This window comes from Bos indicus, chromosome 29 (genome assembly GCF_029378745.1).
Source record: "Bos indicus isolate NIAB-ARS_2022 breed Sahiwal x Tharparkar chromosome 29, NIAB-ARS_B.indTharparkar_mat_pri_1.0, whole genome shotgun sequence".
Classification (NCBI taxonomy): domain Eukaryota; kingdom Metazoa; phylum Chordata; class Mammalia; order Artiodactyla; family Bovidae; genus Bos; species Bos indicus.
The window spans coordinates 17,271,046-17,293,999 of NC_091788.1; the positions used below are offsets into that span (position 1 = coordinate 17,271,046).

Below are 22,954 nucleotides of genomic sequence, written 5' to 3' on the forward strand. Positions count from 1 at the left end.
TTTTTCATGCCTCTGGTTCCTGGTTGACAGTGTCCCTCTGGCCCCTTGGTCAATAATCACGGCCAACCCTGGAGTCAGCAGGGAGACTCTTCAAGGGTGTGGTACAGAGAGGTGTCCTTACAAGAGCAGTGTGCCCCCAGTTCTAAACTCCAGAGGCGTCCTGCGGGTTTTGTAGCAGGTACACAGCGCCCCCACTGGTGGGCTTTGTCTTAGCACTAGCACCTGCAGGTAGGCGATGCTTCGGAGCTGCTTGTTGCTGTTTAGTGGCTAAGTCGAGTCCGACTCTTTTGCGACCCCATGGACTGTAGCACGACAGCTGTCCTGTCCATGGGATTCCCCAGGCAGGAATACTGGCGTGGGTTGCCATTTCCTTCTCCAGAGGACCTTCCCAACCCAGGGATAGAACCCACATCTTCTGCATTGGCAGGTATGTTCTTTACCACTGAACCACCAGGGAAGCCCTAAGAATTGGTAGATGAATATGAATCTGAGCAGTTTGCTGCCTCATTGGAGTAAAAAAAGACTTCACACAGGAAACAAGTAGCAAGCAGTTAGTCAAAACGACATGTGAAATACGGCATCATGGCTGGAAATCATAAGATGCCAGAGCCATTTCTGATATTGAGACAGCATCAGGCTTTTGAATTTTCAACTCTAGTGTTTTCACAAGTGACAATGACCAAAAAAGAACCTTTTCAAAGGGCAACCAGGCTAGAGGCAAGGCCGATGGGAATTGAATTAGGAGAAGGCACAGAGGTACTGATCCTCAACAATAATGTAACGTTTACTCCTGGTGCTTACTGAGCCCTTATTTATGTGCCATGCATAGAATTAAGCATTGTCACAGATAGCCTCATTTAAGCCTCAAGAAAACCCTGGAAGACAGTATATACTATTCCCATTTTACAGGTGAGGAAAGTGAAGCTCAGACAGTTTCTTCATCCAAAACTGTACAGGAAGCACATAGTAGATCCCAGGCTTAAGTCTAGGTTTCTCTTCCAGGCTGACCTTTTAAAAAAAAAAAAAAGTTATATTAATCTACAATATTATATAAATTACAGGTGTACAGTATAATTTTAAAAGTTATACTCCATTTATAGTTATTATAAAATACTAGCCTTGTTCCCATGTTATACAATATATCTTTGTAGCTTATTTTATACATACTAGTTTGCACCTCTTAATTCCTTACCCTTCTCTGATACTCCTCCCTTCCCTCTCCTCACTAGTTAACTACTAGTCTGTTCTCGATGTCTGTGAGTCTGCTTCTTTTTTTGTTATATTCCCTAGTTTACTGTATTTTTTAATTCCACATATAAAGTGATACCATGCAATATTTGTCTTTCTCTGTCTGACTTATTTGACTTAGCAAATACCCTACCAGTCCATCCAGGTTGTTGCAAACTGCAAAATCTCAGTCTTTTTATGGCTGAGTGGTATTCCATTACATCATCTTTATCTATTCATCTGTCAGTGGACATTTAGGGTACTTCCATATTTTGACAATTGCAAATAACGCTGCTATGGACATTGGGGAGCATGTATCTTTTAAAATTAGTGTTTTTGTTTTTCTGGATATAAAACTGATGGGAGGGGAGAGGAGAGGAATTGCTAGGTCATATGGTAGTTCTAGGAGAAGGCAATGGCACCCCACTCCAGTACTCTTGCCTGGAAAATCCCATGGATGGAGGAGCCTAGAAGGCTGCAGTCCATGGGATCGCTGAGGGTCAGATACGACTGAGCGACTTCACTTTCACTTTTCACTTTCATGCATTGGAGAAGGAAATGGCAACCCACTCTGGTGTTCTTGCCTGGAGAATCCCAGGGACGGGGGAGCCTGATGGGCTGCCGTCTATGGGGTCTCACAGAGTCAGACAGGACTGAAGCGACTTAGCAGCAGCAGCAGCATGGTAGTTCTATTCTTAGTTTCTTGAGAAATTGTCATACTGTTTTCCACAGTGGCTGTACCAATTTTAATTGAAATTTTTGTTAAGATGATTGTAGTTTTCTGTGCAGTTGTAAAAAATAGTCCAGAGATATCCAGGGTCCCCTAGTCCCAGTTTCCCCCAGTAGTATAGTAACATGTTCCAAAAATACAGTAAGAGAATAGATATTGCAACCAGGGTATGGACGTTGGTACAACCTACTCGTTTTATTCAGATTTCCTCAATTTTACCTGTACTTATTTGTGTGTGTATGTGTGTTTACTTCTACACTATTTTGTCATCTGCATCCAATCAAGACAGTGAGCATTTCTGTCACCACAAGCACCCCTCTGCCTGCCCTCTTCTAGCCACACTGCCTTCTTCCCACCCCTCCCCGTCCCTAACCTCTGGCAACTACTAATCTGTTCTCCTTTGCTAAAAGGCTGTCATTTCAAAACTGTTCTATAAATGGAATCATGCCGTCCGTAGCTTTTGTGATTGGCTTTTTTCACTCCACATAATTCTCTAGAGATTCATTAGTATCATCAATTCATTCCTTTTTCTCACCAAGTAATATTCCCATGGCATTCCATTTACCTGGCCATTCGCCTATGGAAGGACATCTGGACTGGTTCCCGTTTTTAATTCTTATGAGTAGGGCTTCTGTGAACATCTCTGTACAGATCCTTGTGTAAACATATGTTTTTGTTTCTGAGGGACAAATGCCCAAGAGGGAAACCACTTGGTTGTATAGTAATTGGGTATTTAGTTTCATAAGAAACTGCCAAGCTGGTTTCCAGAGGGGCTCTACTGTTTTGCATTCCTACCAGAAATGTATGAGTGGGTGATCCAGAGTCTTGCACCCTCGCCAGCGTTCAGAGGTGTCACAATTTTTCACCTTTGCTCTTCTGATGGGTGTGTGGTGATGCTGGGGCTTCATTTGCATTTCCCTGCTGGCCCTTGATGTTGAACATCTTTTCGTGTGCCATCTGCATATCTTCTGCAGTGAAATGTCTGTTCATCTTTGGGCCATTTTCTAATTGGGTAATTTTTTTTTTCACTACTGGGTTTTGAGAGTTGTTTATGCACTCTAGATGCTAAGCTTTTGTTGAATATGTGGTTTGCAAATATCTTCTCCCACCCCGTAGCTTGTCCTTTCATCTTTTTGACAAGTCTTCCACAGAGCATGAGCTGGAGTTTCCATGAGTTCCAGTTGTATCATTTTGGGGAGGGAGTGGGCTTTTGACATACAGCTTGTGTTTTTCACCACTGTGCTCCTCTGGAGCTTGAGGGGGAGAGAGCATGATCTGGAGCGGAGGGGTAGGGCTTCTCTGTGAGATTTTAAGGTAGAGATAAGGTCAGTGGGAAGTCTCCCAAAGGAAGGCAATTTCAGCTCACCATCAACCATCAGAATGAACTAAGGTCAAGCTTAGGGTCTGAAATATGTTATGAGTAAGCAGTGTCATCGGAGATCAAGCAAAGGCTGGGCTCCATGAGGATGCAGAGGGAAGCAAACATCGATGGGCTGGCCCACTACATCCTTTGGCTCCCTTCTAACTCTGAAAATAGAGAGTGTTCTTTGAGTTACCCCTACCTGATGTGATGCATCTAATAAATACATCCCCCAGAGACTGTCCAGCTTGCAACATTTAGAAAGGCTTTGGATGCCCATCTGGACCACATTGGGGCAGGTTGAACCAGGCTCCACAGGAGGTAGCCAGTGATGCCATAAGGCTTGCAGTTGTCCTGTCTCAGGGCCGAACGCACCAGCCAGAGGCTTAAAAGGCCCAGCGTCAGGATTGGGGCCTCTTCCTTGTCCTCTGTCCCCAAGCCTGGTTGGCAAGGCCAACCACCCTACCTTCACCCCAGCCTCCTCTTCTTCACTCAGACTGCCAAGGAGAATCCCTTTCTTTACGGCATTTCAGTTCAGTTCAGTTCAGTCACTCAGTCGTGTCCAACTCTTTGCAACCCAATGGACTGCAGCACGCCAGGCCTCCCTGTCCATCGCCAACTCCCGGAATTTACTCAAACTCATGTCCATTGAGTCGGTGATGCCATCCAACCACCTCATCCTCTCCCGTCCCCTTCTCCTGCCTTCAACCTTTCCCAGCATCAGGGTCTTTTCAAGTGAGTCAGTTCTTTGCATCTGCTGGCCAAAGTACTGGAGTTTAGGCATCAGTCCTTCCAATGAATATTCAAGACTAATTTCCTTTAGGATGGACTGGTTGGATCTCCTTGCAGTCCAAGGGACTCTCAAGAGTCTTCTCCAACACCACAGTTCAAAAGCATCAATTCTTCAGTGCTCAGCTTTCTTTATTTAGGAGACTTAATTACCACAAGCAAAGTCCTTTGAGGCCTTGGATGAAAGGGATGGGAGCCATGCAAGCTTGATTAGGTGTGTAGAACCCTGGGCACAATTAACTCCATGAGAGACTGGCCCTGCCTTTATCTGTCTCCAGTTCTGTGTGACTTACAGCAGCTAATTATTGAAGTAAAAATTGCCTGACCACCCAGCTGCTGGAAAGAGGGCCCTAATATCTATTAAGTCTGCCTTTAATTATTGGAAATGGCGGCAGCTTCAGGCAGTTGGGGTTTCCCCATTTTTACAAGCCTTTTCCTCCACCTCTTTGAGACTTGAGTACACAGAGATAGAAGCAAAATTCTGCCCAAGCCACTTCTGTCTCCCTTGCTTTCCCACCTGGACATCCATTTCTGGGGCACCTTTGCTGATAAGCTTTGTCTGTGGGGAGCACCCCTCCTGGCACTTCCCACAGGGGGCTTTGCACTTTTCCAGAACCCCTGGCCCTTGACAAAGCGCTCTGAATTGCACTCTGTCTGTGTGGTGTTTGTGTGTGTCTGTCTGTCTGGGAACATAAAGGCAAACCTCAGGCATGGATTATGTGGGGCCTGCCCCATCCCCACCCCATGTTGCAAAAAAGGAAACAGAGGCCATGGACAGAAACACAAGGAAGCTGAGAGCGCCTGGCTCTTCACTCGTGGGCTGTCACAGCCTCTGAGCCCCATCTCCACCTCTCCATGACCACAAGGCCCTGGGCTGCTCTCAGAGGGCACAGCAGTTGCAATCTTTGCACATCTTAGAGTCCGTATTAAATTCTGGGATCAAGGGAATTAGTGGTAAAACCAAGAGTCTCACTGTTTCCAAGAGCCGTAAACTAGCCCTGCTTCTCCGTGGGGCTGGTCTTCCCCTCTAGATCTCCCCACTCAGGGCTCCCCTGCTTGCAGAGTGGAGGCCTGACTCTGGAACCCCAGGTCATTACAGGGTAAGCCTTGAATACCACAGGGGATGTGCGATTAATCGGCCTATCTCTCCCCACTCCTGCTTATCTCAAAGTGTGGTCTCAGAACAAACCCCTAAAAAATGAGAAATCGGTGCGGGACCATTGTATACATTTTACAGAGAGTCGAGAGGGCTTCAGCGCTTATACTGGTTTTCTAGGGAGAAGGAAAGAGGACCCTTTTCAGGGGGTGCTGCACTGCAGAAGAGACTGTTTCTCAAGGTGGTGTTCATGGAAATATTGAGTCTCAGCACACAAGGTACCTCCCTTTCAAAGAAGCCACACAGGTTTGCATTCCCCATGGGAATATGGAGTCCAGTGCTGAAGAGAGGGTGAGGGACATGCAGACTGTGCCCCGTGAGAGAGGCATGTGAGCAATCCTGAGCACTCTCTTCCCCCTGTCCCCCAGGTAGCTCCTTTGGGCTTCCCTGGTAAAGATGGTAAAGAATCTGTCTGCAATGCAGGAGACCTGGGTTCAATCCCTGGGCCAGGTAGATCCCCTGGAGAAGGCAATGGCAACCAACTCCAGTATTCTTGCCTGGAGAATCCCAGGGACAGAGGAGCCTGGCGGGCTACAGTCCATGGGGTCTCAAAGAGTCGGACATGACTGAGCGACTAAGCACAGCACACAGCCCTCCCTCCTCAGCTCAGGTGTCACCTCCTTCAGGACACCTGAGCTGGTGACCCTCTTCGCCCAAGTGTCTGTGTCAGCTGCTCTTTTGTGTTCACTGTGTTGGAATCACCGTAGACACGTCTGTCCTCTGACTGCTCTGGTCAAACTACTTGTCCCCCAAGTCTCACCCTAGATTGTTTTAGGGGAAGGAGGGTTGTGGAGAAGGAAGGATTAATTACTTGCAGCAAGTAAGGAGAACAATGGGATCTTTTACCAAAGCAGTTCAGCAGTTCAGTTGGTCAGTCGTGTCTGACTCTGCAACCCCACGGACTGCAGCACACCAGGGTTCCCACTCCATCCCCAACTCCTGGAGCTTGCTCAAACTCATGTCCATCGAGTTGGTGATGCCATCCAACCATCTCATCCTCTGCCATCCCCTTATCCTCCTTTTACTAAAGCAGTGCCTCCCCAAAGAGCAAAGTTGGAGAAGTTTTAAACTAAGGGTACATGCTATTCGTGAAAGGAGTTGAGCAGAGGAGAACTGAAAATAGAATGGGGGCAGAGGTGAACAGAGCCCAAGCTTTATTTGATTGAGGTCAGGAGGATGGATTTCATCCCATCTTCCATTTGAGTGTATGAGGACCTTAGCTTCTAGAGTCAGGACTTACTGAAGCTCAGGTTCTTTATGTCTCATGGCAGAAAGAATTCAGTGAGAGGCAAAGTGACAGATAAGAAGTGGATTTATTTAGAGAGCTGCACATTCCATAGACAGAAAGTGGTCTGTCTCAAAAGACGAGAGAGACCCCAGAAGAAACACACTCCACAGAGGGGGGCCATCTCAGAAGGCGAGAAACCTCACCCTAGGTCTGATGAAGCCTCGTCAGATGGGAAAAGGGAGTGAGATGGATGAACCTGGGGAGAGGTGACTGGGATGCCGAGATGTTCCATCTGACGAGAAGACTCAAGGACACACAGATTGGTCCCTCTTCAGCCCGGAAGGCTGCCAGCACAAATTGTTACACTCATTGCCTGAGACCCCAGGGGGCAGAGCTGAGGCCTGTGGAAGGAAGCTGAAAGGAAGCAGGTGTGGCTCCATGGCAGGAAGCACAGTCCCACAGCCACAGCTGTCTCTGGAGGCAGTCAAGTCCCCGGCTCTGGAGGTGGTGCGACCGCCCGGTGTGGGTGGGACATGGACGTGCTGACCTTTGCTGGTGCTTTCACTCTTAAGACAATAAATGCCACATTTTCTGACTCTGAGATGTCACCATTTGTAAAGGGGAATCATTGGCAGGCAAATAGCTTTGGGAGAGGAGACTGTAGCTGGAGGAATCCAGACACTACAGCCCCAGTGATAGCTCCCGTTGGCTGAGGACTGACTTTGTTCTGTGTCCTGCATGGGCTCAGCCCTGGGGGTTCAGGGCTGGGGACGCCCTGGTGGGAGCTCCCCCAGCCGGAATTAGAGGAGCTGTGCCCGTACAGCAACCATGGGCCCTTTGGTGCCTGACCTGTGACAAGCCTTCCAACAGAAGGGCGACATGGCTTTTGTGGGCAGCGGGACCATCTGTCACCTGCCTGTCAGCCGCTGATGAGGGATGTCCCCGCAGCCAGGCTGGGCACAGGGCCACAGTCCACCATGTCCCCAAGGAAGCCCTTTCCCTGGCCCACAGTGCTGGCTTTCTGGGCGGGAACACTTAGAGGTGAAACTGTACAAGTCCAGGTCAGGTGCTAACTTAGTTGATCAGAAGAATTAACGTTGCTTAAAACACAAGGTGGAAGAACAGATAGAACATTTAAGCACATTAGGATAAGGGGTGATGTGAGAAGCAGTACGGGTTCTGATTAAAAGCTTGAGCCCGAGGGTCACAGAGACCCAAGTTTGAATCCTGGCTCTTCCCCTTCCTTGCTGTGGTCCTCTGGGCAAAGCACTTAACTTCTAAACATCCCAGTTTCTTTCGTCTGTTAAAAGAGAACGGTTCTGGGGCGTGGTGAGGGCTAAATGAGGTAATGCACACCAAGTCCTTGCCTTTCCCTGCCCTTGTCGTAACCACTGTCTCGGCACTTTAAAAGGCAGGGGATTCCCTAATGTGTCAGGTCAGAGAAATGTGCTCTGGGGGCTGCCACAGGGAGCACAGAGCACCTGGATTCCAGCCGTGGCATTTTGTGTGAATGGAGCATCCCTTTGCTACTCTGAGCCTCAGTTTCCAAATCTGTAAAGTGGGGATACTGGTGCCTACCTCTGTGGCTTGTGCATGAACCAGCACAGTACCTGCCACAGAGGAGGTGCCTCTCTCCCTGGCATTCACCTTCATATCGTGCTGGAATTGAAAACAAAGGACTCGCCAGAGCAGACTTTGAAGGACTAAGCAAAGTTAAAATTTATGATGACTTTCTGCATGTACACACACACACACACACACACACACACACACACACACACACACATGCTGCCCAGGACTTACATTTTGCAGAACACATTTTAGCTCTGAAATATTTATGGGCACTTTTTGACACACTAAGAACTGAAAATATCACCGTGTGCTTGTGTTAAGGAAAACTTATAAAACTTTAGTCCAGTAGGAATTCAGTCAATTTCCTGGCTCGTCTCTGGTCGTTTCTGAGGTTGCAGGGAAACCCAGGGTGGTAACAGCCCCTGTTTCCCTGAGGCTCTGGCAGGGGCAAAGGGTCCTCGGCAGGGCTGTACGTCTGATGAGGACTCTGTGTGAATGCTCCAGGCCCCTGCCCTCATAAATATTGCTGGAGCCCATGTGCAGGGCCCAGGTTGGCTTTGTGAGTTTTTTCCAAACACCAAAAGCTTTCTTTCCCCATCTCCTCTTCTCTTCCTGAATCCCACATCCTTGCCTTTCTTGGAGGTCTGCTCCCGCCCCCAGAAAACCAGCTCGAGCAAGGTTCTCCAACCTCCAGGATCTAAGGCCTGCTAATCTGAGGTGGAGTTGATGTTCTAATAGCAGACATAAAGTGCACAATAAATGTAATTCATTTGAATCATCCCGAAACCATTCCCTACCCCAAGCCCGGGTCCATGGAAACACTATCTTCCCTGAAACCGGCTCCTGGTGCCACAGAGGCTGGGGACTGCCAAGCCAGAAGGCATGATCTGCTGGGGTTTCCAGGCCCAGGTTTCCTACCACTTGCCTTTTCACTTTGTACTGTCCACTTACGCTATAATCACTCATGGAAATATCTTTTTATTTCTTCTACCAGCCTGCTCACTCCTCACCTCTCAAGCTTGACCTCAAACCTCTTTCCCTCTCTGAAGTCTGAACTCGGTCTGTTCCCAGTCTCCCTCACCACCCACCCCCGCCCCCCCCCCCCTTTCATCCAGGCTGTGACCTAGAATGCTCTTCCTCAGACTCTAGGTTGGCAACCCGTCCATATTTCTATTTTAGTAGTCTAGAATAAGATAGAAAACATCAGATTCCACTCTTGAGGAAAGATTAGGCATGTTTTTTGAAGTTTTTTGTTTTTGTTAGAAATCTGTGGATTCAAGTGGGTGAAATAAAAGTATTTTTTACTATAGGTCAGAGAAAATGGGAAAATCGCAGATCGAGACTTCGTTCTCTCCTTACCTGAAGACCATCTGGCCTGGCTCACTTTTACGTGACTTTCTTTGGTCATGGTTTGGACGTCGCTTTCTCTGGGCAGTGGTCCTTGACTCGCCTCTGCACCTTTGTCCACCCGACCTACATTCGCAGCCATTCTGGTGTGCCTCCCCAGCCTGATTTGTCTAGAAACTCCAAGCTGTAGGAAACTCGTTTGCCTTGTCCACTGAAGCCTCACACAAGGCTTGCAGAGCAGGGTAGGGAGTCAGTGTTGAGGGAGGCAGGGATGGGAGGAGAGGGGAGGAGGGGAGGCAGGAAGGCAGTTTCATACCTCGCCGCCATGCATCTTCCGCAGCACTTAGCAGGAAGGGTCCTTAGCGATCATTTACTAAACAACTTAACCTCTGGCTCTAGGTGTGCAATACCTTTCTTCAGGATTAAACATTTTCTTCTGATTCAAATCTAGACCCTGACATTTGGAAGCCATGTGATTTAAGAGTAAATCACTTAATCTCTTTGAGCTTGTTATCTCATTTGTAAACTAAGAGTAAATAAGAGAAAATATGAAATAAGAGGATAACATCTAACCTGCAGAGTTGTTGCAGGGGATTAGAAACAACACCTACAAAGCTCCGGCATGAGTAGGTGTTCAATTAACCGCTGTTTTATCGTCGCTGCCTCTTTTGCTGTCATCAGCGCATGTCTCCACATTCATACACTGTTCAAACCTTCAGATCCATCTGCATCCAGCTCCAAGGAAAAGAAAAAAAAATGTATATATATATATATATTGATTTTAGAATCGCTGGCTTACTGGCTGTGTGAATGTTATCAACCACCTGGCTCGCTGAGTCCAGTCTCTAAACTGAGAAGTGATCAGGGGGCTTAACTGGTTAACACTCTGTGCTTCCAGTGCAGTGGGCATGGATTTGATTCCAGGTCAAGGAACTAGATCCCACATGCTGTGAGGCACAGCCACCAAAATAAGAAGTAACTAGGGTTCGCGTGGGTCTGTGTGGGAAGCACCAAGCACAGCATTCAGTGCAGACTTGATTCTTCCCGACCTTTGTCCAGAGCCCACACTCCTTCACTGTAGACCGACCAAAAGTGAGGAGAAGGTCATGCAACTATGGTGGTTTAGTCGCTAAGTTGTGTCCGACTCTTGCAACCCCATGGACTATAGCCTGCCAGGCTCCTGTCCTTGGGATTCTCCAGGAAAGAACACTCGAGGGGGTTGCCATTTCTTTCTCCTGTACAACTGTGGCTCATGGTTTCTCAAAGCACCCTTCGTTGATAGTACCTATGGCTGACACCCCAGAGTGATGGGGAGCTGCCCCCATAGAACTCATGTCCTGCTCATCTCTGGACATGAGTTCTAGCACAAGAGTGGTCTCTAACAGGTTGTGGAAATGAACTCCTCTGCAAAGGTAACTTTGTGTGCTCAGGGCTTACCTGTAGAAGAGTTTCAGTGGGCAAGAGGGGTGTTTCTGGTAGAGGTGAGTTGGGCTGTGGATTATTCTGCAGTCAGTGAGAAGCAGCAGAGGAAGGGTCAGGAGGGTCAGGTGGGGAGCTCGGAGGGCAGCAGGCTAAGGACGGACTGACTGCATAGGCATGGACGTGTGCGGGTGCTTCTGTCCTCCAGCCCATGGCTGGGTGCCGCAGGCTGAACTGACACCCTTCCCCGGCACTGCCCCCACCCCTTCAGGGTCTCTGCATCCCTCTACTACACACCCTTGCTCCATCAGGAGCTTTTCTCCACCGTCACTTCTTTCATCCCAACCTTCTCTTTTTCTCTCGATTAAATGCCAGCTTCAGTGTGAACCATGACCAATCTCCCATCTGTTTAAAAGAAGTAAATATTTACTGAATTACTATATTAAGACTAAAATGGAAAAAGTGAAAAGGAAATGAGAGCAGGCAAATGTTCTCCTTGCCTCTCCTTTGGAACAGGGAAGCCATGAATTTGAGAACTGTGTTCTTAATAATTTGTAATTACTGAGCCTTTGCTTCAAAGCCAGTGTCTTCAGTCAACAGGTACATGGTGATAAGAGACATAGTCATCCACCAGTTTAACAGCCAAAACTGCATCTCAGACTTTTTAACATATGTTTCCAAGGGCATATTCCCTCTCCAGTTATAACTGACGTGTAACTGGAGCCTTCTAAAACTAAAATGTGGGACTTTTATGATGATAATAACGACTAGCATGTATTTCTTTTTTTTAATCTTATTGAAGTATAGTTGATTTACAATGTTGTGTTTAATTTCTGCTGTATAGCAAAGTGATTCAGAGATATATATATATATTTATATATATATCTATATATTCTCTTCCATTATGGTTTATCACAGGTATTCAATGTAGTCCTCTGTGCTATACAGTAGGACCTTTTTCTTTATGTATTAACTCATTTCATCCTCAGAACAACCTCAGAGATTGGTACTATTTGAATGAGGAAACTGCAGCACAGAGAGGTTAAATAACCTGACCAAGGTCACACAGCTGGGAAGTGGTAGACATATACTTCAAACCCAGGTTGCCTTTGAAATTTAAAAATCATACATCCAAGCAATGCCTTTAGTTCAATCCTAGTTGTTCCTAGCACACATGGCCTAAATGTAACTACCCACAGTTTATATCGCTTAAGATTGGTAAGAAGGGATAAAATAGCTGCCAAGTAATTTTACTTATTCATTCACTCAGCAGACGTTTCATGAACACTCAGGAGGCCAGGCCCGCCTTCAGCCTCCTGCAGTCAGGAGGAGATGCAGACATGAACACAGACCATCCAGTCAGCTGGATGTCCTGTGATGCAGCAGGCATGCACAGAGGTGTGAAGGCCACAGAAGGTGGGCCAGATGGAGAAGAGCTTTCCATTTTGACCAAGAAAATGGAATTCATCTGGAAGGCTCCACAGGGCAGCTAGAGGGACAAAGGCAGGCAGTGGCATGACCTGGCACAGTCCATAAAGGCAGTCCCATTCAGGGGTTATATCCATGTGCTGAGCTGAGTTACCTGGGTCCAAACTGTGGCTCCATCACTGAAGAGCTGTATAACCTTGGGCAGGACACTTAACCTCATTAATTTCTCATCTGTACTTTGCAGAGAACTCTAGTACCTATAACACTGGATCGAAGTGAGAATTAAAATGTTATCACATAAAATTATAGTAAAAGTTATGAACTAAAACACTCCCTAAGTAATAGCTACTAAATAGAACAGTATATTGGATATTAATAATGCCATTATTCATATTATGAACTATTAGTGACCAATTAACATTAAAATTAATTGAGTGCTTATTATTATCACCACCATCATTATTGTTACTTGAAGTAATTGGTTGGAGGTAAGGAGTCAGAGAGAACCGAGTTGAGGTGGCAGTCCCCATAAATCCTTATCCAAATTAGGCTAAGCCATTGTTGTTCACTCGCTCAGTCATGTCTGACTCTTTGCAACCTCATGGACTTCAGCATGCCAGGCTTCCCTGTCCTTCACCAGCTCCCGGAGCTTACTCAAACTGTTGTCCATTGAGTCAGTGATGCCATCCAACCATCTCACCCTCTGTCATCCCCTTCTCCTCCTGTCTTCAGTCTTTCCAAGCATAAGGATCTTTACCAGTGAGTCAACTCTTCGCATCAGGTGGTCAAAGTATTGGAGCTTCCGCATCAGTTCTTCCAGTGAATATTCAGGGTTGATTTCCTTTAGGATTGATTGGTTTGATCTCCTTGCAGTCCAAAGAACTCTAAAGAGTCTTCTCCAACACCACATTTCGAAAACATTCTTCAGCACTCAGCCTTCTTTATGATCCAGCTCTCACATCCATACATGACTACTGGAAAAACCATAGCTTTGACTATACAGACCTTTGTTAGCAAAGTAATGTCTCTGCTTTTTAATACTCTATGTCATAGTTTTTCTTCCAAGGAACAAGTGTCTTTTAATTTCATGGCTGCAGTCACCATCAGCAATGATTTTGAAGCCCAAGAAAATAAAGTCTGTCACTTTTTCCATTGTTTCCCCATCAATTTGCCTTGAAGTGATGGGACCAGATGCCATGATCTTCATTTTTTGAATGTTGAGTTTTAAGCCAGCTTTTCACTCTCCTATTCACTCCCCTTCATCAAAAGGTTCTTTAGTACCTCATTGCTTTCTGCCATAAGGGTGGTGTCATCTGCAGTTCCAAGGTTGTTGATATTCCTCCTGTCAATCTTGATTCCATCTTGTGCTTCATCCAGCCTGGCATTTTGCATGCTGTACTTTCCATATGAGTTAAATAAGCAGGGTGACAATATACAGCCTTGATGTACTCCTTTCCCAATTTGGAACCAGTCTATTATTCCATGTCCGGTTCTAACTGTTGCTTCTTGACCTGCATGCAGGTTTCTCAGGAGGCAGGTAAGGTGGTCTGGTATTCCCATCTCTCTAAGAATTGTCCACAATTCATTGTGATCCACACAAAGTCTTTCATGTAGCCAATGAAACAGAAGTACATGTTTTTCTGGAATGCTCTTGCTTTTTCCTATGGATGTTGGCAATTTGATATCTGGTGTCTCTGCCTTTTCTAAATCCAGCTTGAACGTCTGGAAATTCTCAGTTCACGTACTGAGGATTTTTAGCATTACTTTGCTAGCATGTGAAATGAGTGCAATTGTACGGTAGTTTGAGCATTCTTTGGCATTGCCTTCCTTTAGGATTGGAATGAAAACTGACCTTTTCCAGTCCTGTGGCCACTGCTGAGTTTTCCAAATTTGCTGGGATATTGAGCGCAGCACTTTCACAGCATCATCTTTTAGGATTTGAAATGGCTCAGCTGGAATTCCATCACCTCCACTGCTTTGAGTGAAAAGCCAGCACTGGGCTATGATTTCAGTTTAGAGAGTTATAATCAGCCATTTTCAAAAAATGAAAGAGAATGAAATAGGAAATATGAGAGTGTATTGCCCCTCATGGTAGTAACTTTTATATCTTTTTTTTCCATTTCATACAAACACACTCACATACATATATCTGTGTGTCAACTCACAACAGAAGATATTTTTCAAATTATGGATTTTAGACAGAAATATTTTGCAGACCCTGGAGTAGAAAGTATCATGCCCTGTCTTCCCTGTGGTCCTGGCCCTCAGGCACTCAGAAGATCATTGCTTGACAGCTCGTGTCAGGAGGCCTAGCAGCAAGAGAGCAGAGCTCAGGACCCTGAGGCCCCAGGAAGATGATTTGATCTCTGTGTATCCTAGATCAAACTCCCTCATCCCAGCACTAATTTCCAGGGCCATGTTGAAAACTGACCCCCCAAAATGTCCTTTATTCATTTCAACTAGCTCTAACTATAACTCTAAGGCACTGTAGTCTACCTAGTAATGCTGGCTTTGCCACTAGCTCACCATATGCCCCTGGGTAGGAGATGGTAGGGCTCTGGGTTATTGTGGCCTCATGTATAAAACGGGGGGGGTGAATATAGTTGTCATATATACTTCGTGGTTATTTTGAGGCACCAGTAAAGTCACAAATACTTGCACTCTTGAAGATCATGGAGAACTATGTAGAGAGAAGTCTGCAGCAGACACTCGGGATCTGTGATAAATCCCAAAGGCATCTAGTGGTAATCTCAGATGTTTTCTTGCAGAGAAAGTGGTGCAGTTTTCTGGGTTAGGACATATGACCCCATTTGAGTGGGTCCAGAGGGCCCTTTAATAAGAAGACAAAGGTTGCTTTGGAACCTAGCTAAGCTCTGCCCTGGGGGACTTGGGAAGGAAGAGTGCCTCCTCAGGCCAAAGGGATACTGATACCTCATGATCAGAGGCAGAACTTGGGTCAGTTTTGTTCTGGCTAGTGGTTTCCATCAGTGTGTTTAGTTTGGCCTACATATAATAATGGATAACATTTAAAAATCAGACGTTTTACATCCAAGTCTAAATTTCCAGCCTGTCTTAAAAAGTCACAAACCCCCTAAACTCCTGTGTCACAGCATGGGCAGGCACTGAACACCACTGCCCCACTGGACAGACCTACCACCCTCCTTGTTGGTCACTGAGACTCCTTGATGACAGCTCTTGCTCTGGTACTTCTCTGTTAGGACCATGACACAACAGCACATTTTGTATGCCCATGTTGCTCTGAAAAGTGGAACTATGAAAGGCCTGAGAAGGTTGTATGTTTCAGGAAAGAGCTCTAATCATACTTTGTGCAGGATATTCTGCTTTCCTCCTGTGCTGACCTCCTGACTCTTGCAGGGGGCTGGCTACGTTTGGACCCCAACGCCAAAGGAAGACATATGGAAAGAGAAAGAGGGTGACATAACTGCTTTTAAAAATGTCAATGGCACCCCACTCCAGTACTCTTGCCTGGAAAATCCCATGGATAGAGGAGCCTGGTAGGCTGCAGTCCATGGGGTTGCTGAGGGTCGGACACGACTGAGCGACTTCACTTTCACTTTTCACTTTCATGCATTGGACAAGGAAATGGCAACCCACTCCAGTGTTCTTGCCTGGAGAATCCCAGGGACGGGGGAGCCTGGTGGGCTGCCATCTATGGGGTCGCATAGAGTCAGACACGACTGAAGTGATTTAGCAGCAGCAGCAGCAGCAGGGCAAAATAGTCAAGATGCGGAAAAGAGAATAGGAGATGAGGAGCTTCCCATCAATCAGATACCCTGGCAAACCCCAGATGTATACAGCAGGTGCTGTGGCGCCTCCAATGAGATGGACAAGTCTGGAGATGAGGGAGTTCTCTGATTGGCATGGTTGCCAGGACCAGCCTACCTGTAAGGACACTTTTGTGTGGTGGGAGGGAGGAGACTCACCTGGGAATAATAAAATAGGAAAACTGGGGCTTTAGAGTCAAACAGACCTGGTTTCAGATCTTGGCTTTGATACTCACACCCAAGTCATCTTCAAGGAGGTTTGACATGGCAGTTTTCTCATCTGTCAGATGGAGATTGGTTGGCTGGTTTATTAAATATGTATGAGAGGCACCAGCCTTCACCTTGCTTGCTTGCTAAGTCACTTCAGTCGTGTCCGACTCTGTGTGACCCCATAGACGGCAGCCCACCAGGCTCCCCTGTCCCTGGGATTCTCCAGGCAGGAACACTGGAGTGGGTTGCCATTTCCTTGTCCAATGCATGAAAGTGAAAAGTGAAAGTGAAGTCACTCAGTCGTGTCCAACTCTCAGCAACCCCATGGACTGCAGCCTACCAGGCTTTTCTGTCCATGGGATTTTCCAGGCAAGAGTACCGGAGTGGGGTGCCGTTGCCTTCTCCGAGGTGCAGTAAATCAGGAGAGAGCAAAAGTATCACGGCCCCTGCTTTCATGGTGCTTACATATTAGTGCAAGAAAAGAGACAATAAGCAGGTAATTAATTATCTAGTGGTGATAACTGTGGATTGGTTGCTTACACCTTTGCTCATTTCCAGAAAAGTTTGGAGAAAATAAAAACATCTGGGGACATATGACATTTGATAAAATAATATATGTAAAGCGCTTACTGCAGTGCCTGAATGTAGTCATTATTTCACATATTCTTAAGGAGCCCCTAGTCTGTGTGAGGCCCTGTCCCAGGGCCCCTATACACATGTGATCCCATCCAGGGCGATTGAAAAACCGGTGCTCTCTGGCCTTCGATATCAGCTTTCTTGATACCCATCACTGAAGGAGAGGCTCCAGGCATCTTCACAGGTGGAGAGGTCACCGAGCAGGACAAGAAGGGGTTCATCATTACCGACTTTGGGTGCAAGTTCCCCCTGTGCCACTTACGGCTGCGTGGCCATGGAGCCCTCAGTCTGCAGAGCCTGAGGACCCTCATCCGCAGCGCTGCGGGGTGAAGCGAAGTCCGGGATGGACCCCGGGCTCTCCTTTTCCTCCTGGGTCCGCAGCTCACGCCCTTTCTTTGGTTTCTCGGGCTCCAGACCACTCGGCCCTGAGCGCAGCGAGGACCCTGTTCGTGGATGTGGAGGAGCGCGGGCCGGAGGCCATGGACGTGAAGGAGAGGAAGCCATACCGCTCGCTGACCCGGCGCCGCGACGCCGAACGCCGCTACACCAGCTCGTCGGCCGACAGCGAAGAGGGCAAGGCCCCGCAGAAGTCCTACAGCTCCAGCGAGACCCTCAAGGCCTACGACCAGGACGCGCGCCTCACCTACGGCAGCCGCGTCAAGGACCTGGTACCACAGGAGGCCGAGGAGTTCTGCCGCGCAGGTGAGGGCGCCCGGGTAGGGGGTTAGGATGCGCCTGCGCACAAGTGTGCCCAGGGGGCAACGGGGCCCGGCTGGGTCACGCATGCACACAGGTGTGCCCTGGGACGGGGGGCGCACGTGGTTTACATTGGGGCGGCAGGTGAGCTGACAGGCGAGCCCAGTGGGGTCTAGCGCTCCTGGTCAACTCCAGCTCTCCGCTATTTTGGCAGCCTGACTCTGCTCAGAGCCTCGGCTATAGTACGCTCTTGGTTCATTCATTTGCCTGCTCACCCCTCTTGTGGGCTTAATGAGACGGTTAGGTGCTGGCTCCGTGTCAGCGCCTGCCTGGCGTTGAGTTCTGAGCAGTTTCCGGCTCTCCTCCAAGCCTCTCCGGTGAGAGGCCGTGAGCATTCTTCATTGCCCTGATTTGTCTCGAGGATTCATGAGAGGACGCGTTTACGAGGTAAGTGTGATAGCACCAAGTGCTGAGTAAGTCCTAGTTATTGGTTTTGTTGTTTGTTCTATGTGTATTCATTCAGCGAACATATCTTAGCAGCTTCTCTGCATTAAGCACTGTCCTGACCTTGAGGCTATGAGTAGCTCTGTGGGCTTCCCTCAAAGAATTCGCCTGCAGTGTGGCAGACCTGGCTTTGATCCCTGGGTTGGGAAGATCCCCCTGGAGAAGGGAAAGTCTACCCACTCCAGTATTATGGCCTGGAGAATTCCATGGACTGTATAGTCCATGGGGTTGCAAAGAGTCAGACAGGACTGAGCGACTTTCACTGACCTTGAGAGGAAGACGCTGGTGATCCCAGACCTAAGAATTTAGTAATCTGGGGGGATATCTTGGTGCCTGACTCCCTTTCCTTCAATCCCTACACACCACAGTCATGAAAGCCTAGCCATCCAACTCCAGAATACCTTTAAAATCCATCCCTCTTCTCTATCCCATCAGCCACTATCCCAGTTCCGGCCACTATCATCTCTCTTAGGGGGTTGACCACAACCCCTCTTCACTCAGTGCTGCCGCCTTTTGGGCCATGCTCAGCCCTGCAGCTAGAGCGAAGTAGAGACTGACTCCCCGTTGTTCCCTACCGTGAGTTCCTCAACACCAGAGGGCTTTCCCCAAGTCTTTGTCTTTCTGGGCTGTTTTATCCCCCGCCTTTCCACACCCCACCACCCACATCCAGCCCTGCAGGGCTGCTCGTTATTCCCACCCCTGCTGTGATATAAGTCGCCTACCCTGGTGCCTCAGTGATTCCTGTTTTTCTGCCTGCAGAGCCTCTTCAATGCTGGGTAGGCCTCTACAAGTCCCTGACAGTTCACACGGCCCTCCCTGATTCTGCCCTGCCCACTACCCTTCCATGGACAAGGTTAGCAGGGGGCTGTGCCGTGTAATTTATATGCATTCTGATGTTAGTTAACCTTTACAACAACCTCAATGATTCATTTGCCCAAGATCATAGAGACAAGAGGAGCTGGTCACACACACACATCCATAGAGCCTGACCGCCCAGCTGGCCTCTCCCCCAGGCTTCTATCCACATGGAAAGCTGACCTGTTAGCAAGACTGCCTCTGGTGCTTTAAAGGCAAAGCGTCTTCAGCTCTTTCCCATTTGTGGTTAACAGCTCAGACTCTGACATCAGACAGACCTGGTTTGAGTTGTGACTCTGCCATTTTTATTATCCTAAGTGTCTTCACCTGGATGGTGCGGTCACAGCGATGCTTGCTAATTATAGAGTGGTGGGGAGAATGAGGAGGACTGTAGATGGACCACGCGACACTTGCGTAAAGCAGATGCTTCAGAAACGCTGCCTGCTTCTGGTTGCCATCTCTGGGTCTCAGTGAGAGGAAGCGACCAGTGGTGCCAAAGCTCTCCTCCAACTCTGTGCTGCCATGCTTGGTGGAGTTCAGTGAGCCCTGCCGGGACCAGAAGGAGCCGCTCTTGTCTTCATAAATAACAAGCAGAAAGCGTTCTCAGCTCATAGGCAGGCATGGGCACTGCAGCCTACAAAGTTCTCTTCCTCCCTTTGCCTTCCTGTGAAAGTCACTCAGTCGTGTCCGACTCTTTGCGACCCCGTGGACTATACACTTCATGGAATTCTTCAGGCCAGAATACTGGAATAGGTAGCCTTTCCCTTCTCCAGGGCATTTTCCCATCCCAGGGATCGAAACCAGGTTTCCCACATTGCAGGCGGATTAGCCTCAAAAATCCTATGATGTTAGCTAAGTTCTCTCCTCCCACCTTTATCCACCCCCAAGAGTTCTTGCTACCAAAGTGTGTCTGTCTGATTATTTAACTAACTTTTGCTGAGCTACTCTATGCCAGTCTGGACACAGAACTGACCAAGACCCTGGGTGGTGGCGGGGGGAAGGCACAGGAACTCTTGGTAAGAGTGATGGCCACGACTGGGAGAGGAGGCCATCTCTGCTGGCTCCCCTCCTGCCTTGAAGGCAGTTCCTTTTCCCTTCCTTTGCCAGTTTGACCTCATCAGGACTGCTCCTGGGTGTCATGCCCTTCAAAGCACGTACAACCTCCCCTTGTCTCTTCTTACTCCACTCTTCACATTTACTCTGATCCACAAACCTCTCCTCTGAAACTCCCACCCTCTGTGCCCCTAGAACTCTTTCCCTGCATCCTCCCATACTTAGGGCCTTAACCCTTCATCATGGTCTGGGTTACATCTCCCCACTGACTGTGAGCTCTGTGAAGTCAGAAACCACACCCTGCTCATTGCTGCCTGTCAGGAAACACCCAGGGCCGGCTTGGTTGGGTGAAATGTGGTGCTCCCTGATTGCAAGTCCATTTCCCACAGGTTTGACTGGAGTATGGTCCTCAGTGCCTGCATCCACCTGTCCTTCCCCATCTCCCAAAATACTCATGAGAATGTTAGAAATCAGGAAGAAGCCGTGCCTGATAGACACTGCGGAATGTGGAGGCTGTTTCCTGTGGAAGCTAGTATCCCGTTTGTCCCACAGACACTGATCCCTGAATGAGCTGCCCTCATCCATGTCTTCCTGGCCTCTGTCTTGGGCACCTCCAGGCTTTCCCAGGAGCTCAAGAGACCTGCCAGCAGCCCCGAGCCTTGGCTGTGTGCTTGGCTCCCTGGGTTGCCCCAGAGCCTGCTAACTCCTGTTGCAGCCCACTGGGCTGACAAAGCAGAGGGCAGAGGCTCCTCCCTTGTGCAAAGCCCACTTTTCTCAGCCTGTCACCATCTTCTTCACTTTCTGGCTTCAGGCCTTCCTGACCTGGCCAGAAAGGAGCGTTGGGTCCTGAGGAGCCCATTGGCATCTCATGGGCGAGGCTTCTGCCTTATTCAGGAGCCCTCCTTGCTGGCCGGCCCTCCCCGGCCTGGACGAGGAGAGCAGAAGCCCTCTGTCAGCTGAGCAGATGTGTATTGAGCCCCAAGGGTTGGGTCCCGGGTTGTGCCCTAGGCCCAGGGATTTACAAATGAATGGGGTACAGTCCTCACCCCCCTACCCCAGTGAAGCCATCTCCAGCAGAGGGTCCAGGCCCTTAAACAGCTCTGCTCTGCAAAATGCCCAGAGCTGAGGACTCTCAGAGGGGGCTCAGAAAAAAGTAGTGACCATTGCTGCACAGAGTGTAGGATAAGGGGAGACTTCAAGGAGGGGCTGTTTGAGCTGGACCTTCCATTAAGGTGTGGAGGCTTTGGGCTGGTGGGGAGGACGCGGAGGAAAGGCCTGCGCATCGACCACCGCCGTGAGTCAAAGGACAAGGGTGAGTCCTGGAGCAGGGGTCAGGCCTCTGGGGGGTGACCCCCACCATTACCCTAACCCAGTTCCTTTGCCTTCCCTCCTAGGCACCAACTTCAGCCTGCGCGAGCTGGGGCTGGGGGAGGTGACACCCCCGCACGGGACGCTGTACCGCACGGACATAGGCCTGCCCCACTGCGGCTACTCCCTGGGCGCCAGCTCTGAGGCCGAGCTGGAGGCGGACGCCGCACTGTCCCCCGAGCACCCCGTGCGGCTGTGGGGCCGCAGCACGCGGTCAGGACGCAGCTCCTGCCTGTCCAGCCGGGCCAACTCCAACCTCACGCTCACTGACACGGAGCACGAGAACACAGAGACCGGTGAGTGGCCCGCCCAGCCCGCGCCGCCAGCCGGGGCTTCCAGGCCCCGCATTTTAATTAGTGTTGATTTTCTGCTCCATTACCTGGGGGCACTGGTGAAGGCGATGGAAAATTGCCTTGCTCTCAGTGGTCAGAAGGCAGAACCTCTCACAGAGTCACATGAAATAACCCCACCCACGGGTGACAGGCCAGAGACGGGTCACTGCTCTTTTCTTCCAGATGAGGGGGTGCCTAAGGGACAGGGTTATGGCTTACAGGCTGCCTGTGGGTGGAGCGGAGGGGCCAGAGGGCAGCGTAACCAACCCGTTACAGCCCATCCTCTGTGGCCTCAGCTGTGCCCCCTCCCCCCCAGAACTCTGCTCACAAGCCTGCAGCCACCCTGGGCACTCGCCGTGGGCGCTGCTGCACCCCAGGGTCTTCTGCTGATGGGAGGATGGCTTTCACGCAAGAGCTGTCATGTTGGAGTAGCTTAAAACTCCCGTCTCTCCCCCAGCTTTCCCATGATCTCATCTGCAGATCTGAGGAAGTGCTGGCTCTGGACTCTAGTCCACTCTCATCTCCGCAGCCCTGTTCCAAGGCCAGAGAGATGCTGGGGGAGAAAGAGATGACAGCTTGTTCGCGCGCCTCCTTGGTGCGGGGGAAGGAAAGGGAGCCAGGTTTCAGGCTGTTCTGCCTCTCTCTGGAGGCTTGTTTGGCAGATCTCGGAGGGACTCCGAGTTGAACATAGGCCTGCAGCGGGCCACCGAGGCGAGCTCTCTTTCTGCGATGCCTCGTGCTCCTGGGTCTCTGGGCAAAAAAGGTCCCCACGGAGGAGGAGGCTGGACTTTTTTTTTTTTTCTCTCAGAAGTCCAGGGAGGGGTTCTGCTGGCCCCCGCCACACCAAACGTGGGAGGGGTGACGTGGGGAGGGCAAGCTGCAAACCAGCGCCCCCTACTGGTTTCCAGCTCTAAACGCAGCATCCTGTGTGATTCCTGCCCAGGATCTGGGGAGCCAGGGTGTCGGGGGTGGGGAGAGGGTGGACACCAGGTCAGCGGTGAAGGCTTAGGCAGTTCGCCTCTAACAAGGATGCTCCAGTGAGTTATATGCACAACACAGTCCCAGGTTTGGATCGTGCAGGAGTCTAGGTAAGGATACTGTCCAGTGGAGAGATGTGATCTCCAAAGAGAGTCAAGAGCAGCAGGGCTGCAAATCCTTGTTCTACCCCTGCCGCTGGAGAACTCGGGGTGTTTCCTCGGGACCCTGTGCACTGGGTTTAGGGGATGGGGACAGCAGAAGGTGATGGGCCCCAACTTGGT

General features: G+C 49.2%; 1 protein-coding gene across 2 annotated transcripts in view; it reads left to right on the forward strand.

The window, feature by feature from the left end:
- Positions 1-22,954, forward strand: part of TENM4 (teneurin transmembrane protein 4) — a 3,327,204-nt gene that overhangs the window by 2,863,273 nt on the left and 440,977 nt on the right. For both annotated transcript variants that reach the window (XM_070782510.1, XM_070782511.1), the window contains 2 exons: positions 17,302-17,589; positions 21,390-21,659. In XM_070782510.1, the coding sequence (XP_070638611.1) occupies positions 17,302-17,589; positions 21,390-21,659 (558 nt within the window). The remainder of the gene's footprint in view (positions 1-17,301; positions 17,590-21,389; positions 21,660-22,954) is intronic.